A 12,966-nucleotide genomic window follows, 5' to 3' on the forward strand; every position below is an offset into this window, starting at 1 on the left:
TTTTCTAATATTTATTTTGATTTATTTATTTATTTATTGGTTTGTTTTAGACCCTCCCAGGAACGTCTCAGTGTTGATATCTGGATCTGGTGAAACAGTGTCAGGAGATTCAGTGACTCTGATCTGCAGCAGTGATTCAAACCCTCCTGCTCTGAACTTCAGATGGTTTAAGGAGAATGAAAGCTCAGCTGTTGGATCTGGACAGAGTTTCAGTGCACTACAGAGTGGACGCTTCTACTGTCAGGCTCACAATCAACATGGATCTCAGAGATCAGACGCTGTAACTGTCACAGGTGAAGCTTTTATTAACACACTCCTGTATCTTCACATCATTCATCAGTTTGGAGAGTTAATCATGATGATCTTCCTCTTTCAGTTCATCATGGTGCTGGTAGGAATGTGATTGTGATCGCAGCAACATCTGGAGGATTATTCATTATCATCATCATCATCATCATCCTCTTAATAATGTGAGCACAATAATAAATTGCATTGATTGCATAAATTCACTTTTGCAGTGAATAAATTCAATTTTAGTCTAATGTAAGAAATGTCTTGGTTGTGTTTTTAATTATTAGTAATCTTAAAAAACAGCATTTATATATTCAGTTATTTTAATAGACTCATGCATATGCTGTTAATGTCTGTCATTATAACAGAAAGAAGCGAAGGAGTGTTAAATCTGAAGAACTCACATTGGAAGAGGTAAACCATCCAGACACAACACGACTTTACAGAAGCAGAAAATCAATCGATCAGCTGTTATCTGTGTTTCAGATAACAGCTGTATATCTCAGCTAACAATTTTTTGTTCTAAGAATGTTTTCCAAACATTCTCATTTGGTAATGGAAATGTTAAAATGTCCAGTTCCCTTTCAAGGGAACTCGCGCTGCATCAATGATGCTTTGGGAATGCCTCCGCGTGATTGTGTCAGTAGCACTTGTGCACTTGAAGCACTTCCTTAATTTTGAGGAATTAAATGATAAGGCCCAGGGAATGGAAACTTCACCCCGAGGTGGTGAAGCTTATATGGAAGGCTTTTCAGCCAAGCAGTAGTGGATCTGTCTGCATCTCAGGATACAACGCACTGTCCACTTTGGTTCTCCCTCACACATCCTCACACATGTTTCTCGGACCTGGTGTCTTTCCTCGACGGCTCTCCCTTGGAGATTCCAGTCAGGAGGGTCCTTGTGTCTCAAGTAGGGGGCGTGATTCTTCACCCCCGCCCAGAGATATGGAACCCATGAGCTCCACACTGAAGGTGTACATGGCGGCCTTTGCTGCCTACCATGTCCCTTTGGGTGTGTATCTCTGGGAAGAAACCCGTTGGTGACACGTTTCCTCCATTGTGTTTTTAGGCTAGGACAGAAGTATGACGACTTCTGTCAGAAAGCCTTAATATATAAGGAGGTATCCCTACAGGATGTATTATGCGGCAGGCTGTTCCTCTCCGTTCACATTTGTAAGGTTTTACAACCTCAACCTGGGCGCTGCTCCAGGTTCACAGGTGCTCATGTCTTAATTGTGCTCTCAGTATTCACATGGACAGACACTTGTAAGCATGGCATTTGGCCATTATTGTTCCCAAAGCGTCACTGACGCAGCGCGAGTTCCCTCGAAAAGGAACATCGCTGCAACAAGTCGCTGTGTCACCCTGCCATACTTCCTTCATCCCTGTGATCACTTGCTTTGGCTAAATCAAGCTAATGCCGGTCATTCTGGATGTGCTTTTATGCTTTCCTTTTGATTTAACACCAGGGAATTTACGCTGTATGCTCAGATTAATGCCGCATTTACACTAAAGGGCTTGATGCCCAATTCCGATTTGTTGACTTTATCAATATATCTATTTATTTATTTATTTTTTATGACCGGCTTACATCATCTTTTAAAAATTTACCCATATCCGTTATCTGCTTTTACACTATACACTCCAAGCAACTCCAGGTAGACATACTGACCCAGAAAAGTTAAGCTGAAAAGGAAGTAAAAACTGTGCGATTTGCAATGGACACAGACAAAATGATAATACAAGCTTTAAAGGTCAGCAAAATATTGGTCTCTAAAGACTTAAGTGGGTTGAGCCTTTGTCCTCCATTGTGGCATTGAAAAGAGTCATGCGAATGGCATTTGGAGTCCACCTGAGTTGACGTCTTTCGCAACCATCACTTTTTGAATGACGTACGCCTCACATTGACAGGGGAATATTCGATCTGTCCGCTTTCATAGCAGACCCAAATGCACATATCCGATTCATAACAGATTTATTTCCTTATATGAATAAAGCCTGAAACCGATCTGAGAATATCGGAATCCATGTGCTTTTTTCTTGCTTGCACGTTCATGGGTCATATCCGATCTGTGCCACATGGGAGGAAAAAATCTGAATTGGGTCACTTGAAATATGCAATGTAAATGTGGCCTACAAGAAAGCAAAGTGAGCCAAGAAAATGCCAAGAAAAGAGCATAACGTATAATGTGAAAAAGCCATTTACTTTGAACATTGCCAGGGAACTTTCTTTCCAGTAATTCTTTCTAACCATTGCCAATTTTTTAAATATTATATATTTAGTATTGTGATTGTGTTTCTTTGTGATGTATGTCCTTCTGTCTCTTCTGTAGCTCTTTGATCTAAAAGATGACACATATCAAGATCTTGAGGTCAAGTCCATGACCTCAAACTTGTACGAGACAGTCACAGTAAGTGAGACGTCAAAGTCATAAGATCTATCACAGATGGTCACATGACGATCTCTCACTAGGCTTGTTCAACTTGAAGCAGTGCTGCACAGACCGATCAGTACACAGCAAAATCCCCAGAGTTAAATCAACTCTGCTCAGAGTACATATGGTCCCTTTCTAAATAGTGTTAAAATAACACTGAAGCAGAGTTAAAGTTAGAAGGCATAATTAGACAATTAATTAAGTGATGATTGAGCATTAGTGATAAACACCTGCTGTTAACAGTCAAGGGTCAAGAGCCCAACTAAAGCAAACACTGACCACCATGATGGTGGCATCATTTTTTTTGACAAATAAAACATCAACATCTAAACCTCTGTTAATTCTCAATAAGAACTTCTGTAGATGCATGACAGAAATAAAGTCAATCCTGTTAATAATAAGTGAAGCTGGTAATGTTTGTGGAGTTGTTTAATCAGATCTTGAGAGATTTAATGTCTTTTATCTTCAGCTGATTTCATCTAAGGCTGTGGCTGAAGTCAGTTGTAGTTCTTGTGTTTCTCTTTTCTTCAGTGATTCTGCTTGTTAACAGCAGGTGTTCATCACTAATGCTCAATCATCACTTAATTAATCTCATTAACTTTAACTCTGCTTCAGTGTTACTTTAACACTATATAGAGAGGGACCAAATGTTCTCTGAGCATAGTTGATTTAAATCTGGGGATTTTGCTGTGTGTATGACATCAAAGTACCGCAAGAGTGATTCAAAAGCTTACAGAGCTGTCAGCTCTCTAATCACTCTCGCAGTACTCTGGTTTTCCTACTCTTAAAAGTTTCCAGAGCAGCTGCAGAATTAGAACAGACAACAAATGACTTCTAGGTCACAGGTAAATCACGCAACACTTCCGAAAGGTAACACAGTCACATTTTAAAAAGGGCGAGCGTATCCTTTCATCACTGGATGAGAAAGGCATTAATACACACTGTATGTGTGTTACACTTAAACCAGAGCTTCAATAACCAGTCTCCTGATTGAAATGTCAAACTTTTCCACCTGGTTACATATATAATTTATTTTATATAATACATTTTTTCAACGTGGCTACATACAGTATATATACCCTATGTTGAGTTCTGTTCTTTGTTGATAATTGTCATAAAATGATAAATGTTAGATGTGTTGTGTGAGTTTGCTGTTCCTGAAGAATTTCCTATGTATTTTGTTTTCATGCATAAAAGTATATTGATGTCGTCATCTGATTCATTCATGTTTGGATTACAACCACCAAATTGACAGAATAACCGACCCTCTATTTAGTATTGTGATTGTGTTACTTTGTGATGTATGTCCTTCTGTCTCACCTGTAGATCTCTGATCCCAATGAATACACATTTACAGCTCTTGATCCCAAGCCCATGACCTCTCACCTGTACGACACAGTCACAGTAAGTGAGACGTCAAAGTCATAAGATCTATCACAGATGGTCACATGACGATCTCTCACTAGGCTTGTTCAACTTGAAGCAGTGCTGCACAGACCGATCAGTGCACAGCAAAATCCCCAGAGTTAAATTAACTCTGCTCAGAGTACATATGGTCCCTCTCTAAGTATGGTCCCTCTCTATCTGGTTAATAATAAGTGAAGCTGGTAATGTTTGTGGAGTTGTTTAATCAGATCTTAAGAGATTTAATGTCTTTTATCTTCAGCTGATTTCATCTAAGGCTGTGGCTGAAGTCAGTTGTAATTCTTGTGTTTCTCTTTTCTTCAGTGATTCTGCTTGTTAGCAGCAGGTGTTCATCACTAATGCTCAATCATCACTTAATTAATTAATCTCATTAACTTTAACTCTGCTTCAGTGTTACGTTAACACTATATAGAGAGGGACCATATGTACTCTGAGCAGAGTTGATTTAAATCTGGGGATTTTGCTGTGTGTATGACATCAAAGTACCACAAGAGTGATTCAAAAGCATACAGAGCTGTCAGCTCTCTAATCACTCTCGCAGTACTCTGGTTTTCCTACTCTTAAAAGTTTCCAGAGCAGCTGCAGAATTAGAACAGACAACAAATGACTTCTAGGTCACAGGTAAATCATGCGACACTTCCGAAAGGTAACACAGTCACATTTTAAAAAGGGCCAGCGTATCCTTTCATCACTGGATGAGAAAGGCATTAATACACACTGTATGTGTGATACACTTAAACCAGAGCTTCAATAACCTCCTGATTGAAATGTCAAACTTTTCCACCTGGTTACATATATAATTTATTTTATATAATACATTTTTTCAACGTGGCTACATACAGTATATATACCCCATGTTGAGTTCTGTTCTTTGTCGGTAATTGTCAATGTTAGATGTGTTGTGTGAGTTTGCTGTTCCTGAAGAATTTCCTATGTATTTTGTTTTCATGCATAAAAGTATATTGATATCGTCATCTGATTCATTCATGTTTGGATTACAACCACCAAATTGACAGAATAACCGACCCTCTATTTAGTATTGTGATTGTGTTACTTTGTGATGTATGTCCTTCTGTCTCACCTGTAGATCTCTGATCCCAATGAATACACATTTACAGCTCTTGATCCCAAGCCTATGACCTCTCACCTGTACAACACTCTAACAGTAAGTGAGACATCAAAGTACCGCGAGAGTGATTCAAAAGCATATGGAGCTGTCAGCTCTCTAATCACTCTCGCAGTACTCTGGTTTTCCTTCCTCCTATTAAAGTTTCTAGTGCAGCTGCAGAATTAGAACAGACAACAAATGACTTCTCTAGGTCACAGGTAAATTTAATGTGGCACCATACAGTATATATACCCCATGTTGAGTTCTGTTCTTTGTCGGTAATCGTCAATGTTAGATGTGTTGTGTGAGTTTGCTGTTCCTAAAGCATTTCCTGTGTATTTTGGTTTCATGGATAGAAGTATATTGATATCGTCATCTGATTCATTCATGCTTGAATTACAACCACATACTTGACAGAATACCCAACCCTCTAAAGGTTAGGTGTAGGTTTTCCTGAAGCCACACCACGAGTTGTGCTGGTGATGATGAACGCCGTTAGGACAGTCCACAGATGAGCCAGTTGAGGAACACTGGCTCATCAGTTTCACCACATAGCCAACTCCCACCCTAATCCAAATCCCTGAATTGATTCTTACTCAACCAGATCTAGTCACCCTCATAGAGGATCTGGACCCACCATGCATTCTTCTTAACCTATTGTTACCATTTTCTCTTGAACCATGTAATGTAAAAGTGGCCTAAGAGAAAACAAAGTGAGCCAAAAATGCCAAGAAAAGAGTATGGCATACTGTGAAAAAAAAGTCATTTACTTTGAATATTGTCAAGGATAATTTTTTTTTCAGTATTTTTTTCTAATCATTGTCAATTTTTTAATATCATATATTTAGTGTTGTGATTGTGATATTTTGTGATGTAAGTCCTTCTGTCTCTCCTGTAGATCTCTGATTCCAATGAAGACACATATACAGCTCTTGAGCTCAAGTCCACGACCTCTGACCTGTACGACACACTCACAGTAAGTGAGACGTCAAATTCAGATGATTCATCACAGATGATCACATGGCCGATCTCTTACTAGGCTTGTTCGAATTGAAGCAGCGCTGTATAGATCGGTGTATGACAAGTAAAGTAATTTAAAAGCTGACAGAGGTGTCCGTTCTCTAATTGCTCTTGCGGTACTTTGAAGTCATACACTGATCGGTCTGTACAGCACCTCTTCAAGTCGAACAAGCCTAATCTCTTTCACACAGACCATTCATCTGATTTTTTTTTTTTTTAGATCAACAGGAAAATGCTGCAATAAGAGGCGGAGCATGAAGGAACCAACCCTGAGATCTGTGGGCGGAGCCACTGATGATTGGCAGGGATCAATTTAGTGATGAGTCACAAAGTGTTTTATTTCAGTGTAGTTATATATGATGTGTATGTTAAATATGATGTAACAATGGAATTGAATGAAAGTTAAAATCTGGTGAATTGTAATTGTGTTCAAATATAAATATAAATGTTAAAATTAAGTCAAAGTCAATACACTGAATCAAATCATAATTGTGCACATTCACAATGGACAATGTATCGTTTTATAGTCTCAGAGTGCTCAATATTATCTGCCTCAGTTATTCTGTCTTTTATGTTGCTGTAACTTTACCTTTAAGTGATCAGTTTTATTTTTGATCATCTTTTTGATCATCTCAAATGTACAAACCCTCAAACTACCACCAGAGGTCACCATCTCCTACTGCTGCATCACCTATAAATTACAATTATTCCTCTTCATGTGTATGTTGTTTTATCTTGTACTGGGTTAAAATACGCTTATATATCAGCATTATAATTCTGAACACATCCATTCCTGTATCTCCTCTTTTTTTCAGTTCCTGTCCTTTAATAGCTGCTCTTTACCTCATTATTTGCATGTGTCCTCTTGTATTTCCTGCTTTAGGGAGAAGAGGGTATAGCTGCAGCTTGGAGATCTCTAAATTAGGGTGGGAGCTTCAAAATAGGATGTGGCTTCCTCCTACTGACAAATAGATACATGACATTCATGTGTGATTTCCCCCCCAAACCAGTTTAGTGCAAACTCTGCCCCACAGCCGATTCTAAAGATTTCATTGGTCATGTCAATCACAGTGCTGATTTCCTACACTCTAAGAAGAAATGTGTAAAAAAAATGACACATATTATGGGTAGCACTCTAGTTTACACATTTTGTGTCAATATTTCATAAAAATGTGTTGGAAGAATTCAATTGTTTTACACATATTAGTTTTAAAATTAACACAACCTGTGTATTTGTTCACAGCATCAACACAATCTGTGCAGCCAAGAACACCTGTAATGTGTTAATATTACACATTTACACAACTTTGTGTTCATTTCAGAGGTGAAGCCCAGACCTCCAAAACCAAAACCATTCAAGACCAGAGGTGTGGATGAGACCAGACCTTCCAAGACCAAAACAAGACCATTCAATCAAGATAATTCATTAATCGTGTGACTATTGAACATAAGTGACGAACACCTGCAGTTAAAATCACAATTGTTAAGTCACCATCATGGAGATCACGGTTTGCTTTAGTTGGGCTCATGACCCTTGACTTTTTACTATTAGATTTTGTTTGGGCTGCTGTAACTGAGTTATAACAGCCAGACAAGCAAAGAGAAAAGATGATCAGGTGGTGTTGGTTATGTTTTCACATAATCATTATTTGACCTGAATCACTGAACTCATTTAGAGCCCAAATCTAATATTAAAAAGTCAAGGGTCAAGAGCTCAACTAAAGCAAACCCTGCTCTCCATGATGATGACTTAAAATTGTGATTTTCTCCTTTGGTGATTCTGCTTGTTAACATCAGGTCACCTTCCTGACACATTTACTGTGTTAAAATCATTACACAGTGAATGTGTCAAAATTAACACGAGTATTGTCCCTAAACTCACACACTGATGTGTAAGAATTTAGCCAATTTGAGTCGTTTTTTAACAAATGCTTTTTGACACATTCTGAATGTCTGTGTTTGACACAGTGAATGTGTCAAAATGAACACAAGTGTTGTCCCAAAACACAAGCACTGATGTGTAAGTGATGTTTTTTGACTGGACCTGACAAAGAGACCATTGCAACTTTGATCTTCATGTTCAGAAGTAGCACAGGTGTTTTATTTTGTTGATGTTTTCCTCTTTCCTTCAATGATTCTGTCTGTTAACAGCAGGTGTTCATCACTAGTGCTTGATTAATGACTTAAAGGGATACTTCAACCAAAAATGAAAATTCTATCATCATTTACTCATCTTTTAGTCAAGTTGTTCCAAATCTGTATAATTTTATACAAACAAAAGGAAGATATTTTGAGGAAAGTTTGTAACTAGGCCACTTTGGGGCACCATTGACTTCCATAGTAGGAAAAAAACTACTATGGAAGTCAATGGTGCCCCAAAACTGTTCAGTTTAACACATTCTTCAAAATATCTTCCTTTGTGTTCAGCAGAACAAAGAAAATTATACAGGTTTGTAACAACTTGAGGGTGAGTAAATGATGACAGAATTTTCATTTTTGGGGTGAACTATCCCTTTAATTATCTCATCAACTTCCCTCTTGAATGGTCTTGGTCTCGGTCTTGGAGAGTCTGGTCTTGACTACACCTCTGGTTAACCTTCCTGACACATTCACTGTGTTAAAATCATTGACCCAGTGAATGTGTCAGAATTAACAGGCGTTATCCCTAAACTCACCCATTGATGTGTAAGTATTTAACGCAGTTTGAGTCAGTTTTAACACATCCTTTCTAAGAGTGTATGAATGATCAATATATTAAAGGATTTAATGGTTTATTTGAAAATATACAGAATAAAATAGTGTTAATATATTGCATTAATATTTACTGATTCAGTATAAAAACACATATATAGAGAAATATATTTTATAATTGTTTACATTTTAAATGTAAATGTAATAACATCAAAACCTCAGACATACCAGAAACCCTTTTAAATTCCAAATTAAATTTCTAAATCAAAACACATGAAATAACATTTAATCTTAACATTTACTCTCATTTAACAGAAGCAAAGCATGCTGGGAAATCTGCTGTAACTCATTCTGTGAATGTGATATGACTGCCTTTACACTTGACATTGTATGCGACCACCATGACCAATCAAGCAGAACGCATCATCCCTTACGGAACAAAAATATATGGGAATATGCTGCAAAATATAATGCGATATAATACGTTTCCATTTATGGGAAACTAGTGCTTATATTTTTCAATATACTGCAATATATGTATTAACCATGTATGGCCATATATTGATACATATAAAATATTCAGAAATGAAGACAAAGATAGCATTACATGTAATATCCATAAAGTTTTGTCCTTTAATGTGTACATACTGTATATTGCACACACATGTTCCAATATAAATGTGAATGTATTGTACACACATAAATACACACATTCACGAAAAGATTTCTAGTTCCCAGCATGCTATGCATCTGACTGTTTTTGACAGAAATAAAGTTAAACTGATTAGTAATAAATGCAATAAGAAGTCAGATGTAGTTGTTGTGTCTCTTTTTTTCTCTTCTTGTTGTTTCTCTTTCCTTCAGTGATTTTGCTTATTAACATCAGGTGTCTCCACTAATAATCAATCATCAAATAATTATTCACTTAATTATCTAATTAACTTCAACACTGCTTTAATGTTATTTTTAACACCCTGTAGTGTGGGGACCATATGCACACTGAGGGGTGTTAATTTCACACTGGGGATTTTGCTATGTACATTACAACCAACATTAAGAATTATTTAAAAAAAAAAAATTGTCATTTGTCTTATTTTACACACAGGATAGGCTACGTGAAGCGATGTGAAGTATATATTCACATACATATAATCTTATATAGGCCTACAAAATATATTTTAACATTTAAAACAACATAATGTGGTGTCTTGATGCTATCATGAGCTGACATGCATTAAATTAATAAAACAAAAAAAAAAAAACATGTTATTCTAGTTGAAGCTAAATTGTAAAAAAAAAAAAAAAAGTTTGGTAACACTTTATTTTAGGGTCTTTTAACTAGTTGCTTATTAGCATGCATATTAATAGAATATTGGCTATTTTTAGTACTTATTAAGCACATATTAATGCCTTATTCTGCATGACCTAATTCTACATTCTTAATCATACCCAATAGCAAACCTCTAGGAACAAAATTGTATCAGCACAGTACCTTTTTTACTGACAGTGTACTATTTCCAGTGGTTCCCAGCTTTAGTTGGGCCCTTGACTTTTATTAACTTACTTCTCTTTTAGCAATTGCAATAATGTTTTCAGCAGACATTTTAACATTTTTTAAGAAAGAGAAAGATGAAAAAAAAAAAGACTGACATGATGTTTTTTTTTTGTTTGTTTTTTTTTTTCCTGTAGTTTAATGATTGGTGTAAACAGTTATGTTGAAGGATTCATGTCTAAAAAGAAAACAAATTCAATTGTTGTGATACAGAGATCATTTGAGATCTGTGTGAGATCTTCCAAAATTTCTCAAAACAATCTCTTGTGTAAAAGTTAAGACACACTTAGACATCAACACTCATCATACAAACCTCTACAACGGTGACAATAAAAAAAAAAAATCAAATCTAAATAGTAACAGTTCAGCTGCAAAATTATTCATGCCACAATGCATGCTGGGAGCCATGAATGTGTTTTGTATGCTAGCATGAAGCATGTCACCATTGTTGCATTTCATATGCTGATTGTTGATGTCTGTGAGTGTCTAACTAACACCATAGTTCTTAACTTTTGGCTTATAATATGGTTTCATAATTTTTTCTGAATTTCTGATTGTGACAGTAGTATCACATGGTCAGTAGCACAATATTCAAATTAATTAACAAAACACTCTTCACTATGACATTAACTAACAGTCAACATCACTTGCTGCTGTTCTCCTTCACTTTCTCTGATGCAGTAAAAGTGTCTGAACACACTGTTTAAACGGCCAGAGTGAAACTAATAATACAACCAAGAGTCAAGAGCCCAACTATAGAAAACACTGATCATCATAATGGTGACTTCAAATGTTTGTTCCTCTTTCATACAGTGTCATCACTAATGGTCATTCTCTGGGTTCGGGCTTGAATCGTTCGTTCAACACGTCACAGCCCCATAGACAAGGCTATGTAACCAATCATAAGTAACCAATCCTGAGCTCTTGTAGGCGGAGCCACATTTGATTGACAGGGACTTTGATGAGTAACTGAAGAGTTTTATTTCTTTGTTGTAGTTTAAGAAACATGATGTAACAGTGGAATTAAAAGAAATTTAAAAGCTGATGAGTTGTTATTGTGTAAAAGTATAGGTGAAACTTAACAATGGACAGTTCATCATTTTACGGTCTAAAAGTGCTCAATATGATCAGCTTCTGTTATTCTATCTTTTGTGTTCCTGTAATTAAAGTGATCAGTTTTATTTGTGATGGTCTCATATGTGCTTGTTCAAACCCTCAAACTACCACCAGAGTGTGTTCCCACCCGTGATGTAACGAAGGCAGGGATGCACGCATTGCTTAAACTGCTGGCTCGCCATAGTAATATAATATATATGTGCTTGGACTGCAGGACAAACAACATCAAATAAGACAGACAGTTCACATAGAGCACTTGCTGAAGAGCAGAAGCTGATGCTACTGTGTGCCGGCATCTCTTTATAACTTCCGTGTATGCCGTCACGTCATGTCAACGAGTGCATCACGACGCAGCACCAATCAGGATTGGTCTAGTTTCACATGTGCTTCAGACACTTGCACGCTGAGGGAGTTCCCCAAAGTCTCGTCAAGACGATGCAGCTAGAGTTCCCTCGAAAGGGAACAGCACATATACCATCACTTGAAATGGTACTTCTACAGTAAAACAGTCTTTAGCGAATAAGTGGTGACTATTAAAGGGTTATTCCTAGAAATAAAGAGAGTCTCCGTTCAGTCTCCAACCAGACTTCCTTTGGTGGGTCAGTAACCTGAGTCGGCAAATTATTTAACATAGTGAAGAGCTACTAAGAACTTTCTCCAGCTGTGGTCCTGAACATACACCCATTCCAGTTTCTAGTTCCTTTTTACATGTACAGGACATTTCGACATGTGCACCGTAAGCATATTATTTGATGCTTAAATGAGGAAATAAGCAAAACTAATGAAATAACTTCTTCCTGTATGAATGTGTGTGTTTTCGTTAGATTAGAGTAGTTCAATAAAGTCTTGTGCTGTGTGCTTACAAATTACTGCCTTAAACTTCAGATTTTTGCTACCCTGCTCACAACAGTAATCATAACTTTATATTATTACCGTTGACCACGGGATAATATTTTGTCCAGAACTGGTAAAATACCCTAATCTCAACTTTTCAGTGGATGAATAGTTGATAAAGCGTTAAAAATTAATTCTGAATCAATTACAGTTTAATTTTATTCTTATTCACTGTAATTTAGTTACCTTTGAGTTATAATTGATCCGATTGGCCTTTAGAGATGATAAAAATTGGGGTGATATGATCATATTCTTCAATAGACTCTAAAATTAAGTTTTTCTTTCAATGTTACTCATAATTCAAATAACATTCAAACAAAGGACGAGTTGTAGTCTGTCTCACTTTCAAGTCCTTTTAGGTCATTCAAGAATCAGTCATTTGGTCCCAAACAAACAAATACACTTGTTCCAGTTCCTAGTTCCTTCTTTGGCCTG

The 12,966-nt window shown here is 36.8% G+C and overlaps 1 protein-coding gene across 1 annotated transcript in view; it reads left to right on the forward strand.

Moving 5' to 3' along the window:
* The window catches only part of LOC127515784 (B-cell receptor CD22-like), a 224,895-nt gene that overhangs the window by 174,238 nt on the left and 37,691 nt on the right, over window positions 1-12,966 (forward strand). The window contains exons 8-14 of the mRNA XM_051899841.1: window positions 51-293; window positions 377-470; window positions 660-705; window positions 2,624-2,701; window positions 4,052-4,129; window positions 5,238-5,315; window positions 6,157-6,234. Coding sequence (XP_051755801.1) covers window positions 51-293; window positions 377-470; window positions 660-705; window positions 2,624-2,701; window positions 4,052-4,129; window positions 5,238-5,315; window positions 6,157-6,234 — 695 coding nt within the window. The remainder of the gene's footprint in view (window positions 1-50; window positions 294-376; window positions 471-659; window positions 706-2,623; window positions 2,702-4,051; window positions 4,130-5,237; window positions 5,316-6,156; window positions 6,235-12,966) is intronic.

Source organism: Ctenopharyngodon idella, chromosome 1 (genome assembly GCF_019924925.1).
Source record: "Ctenopharyngodon idella isolate HZGC_01 chromosome 1, HZGC01, whole genome shotgun sequence".
In the NCBI taxonomy this organism is placed as follows: domain Eukaryota; kingdom Metazoa; phylum Chordata; class Actinopteri; order Cypriniformes; family Xenocyprididae; genus Ctenopharyngodon; species Ctenopharyngodon idella.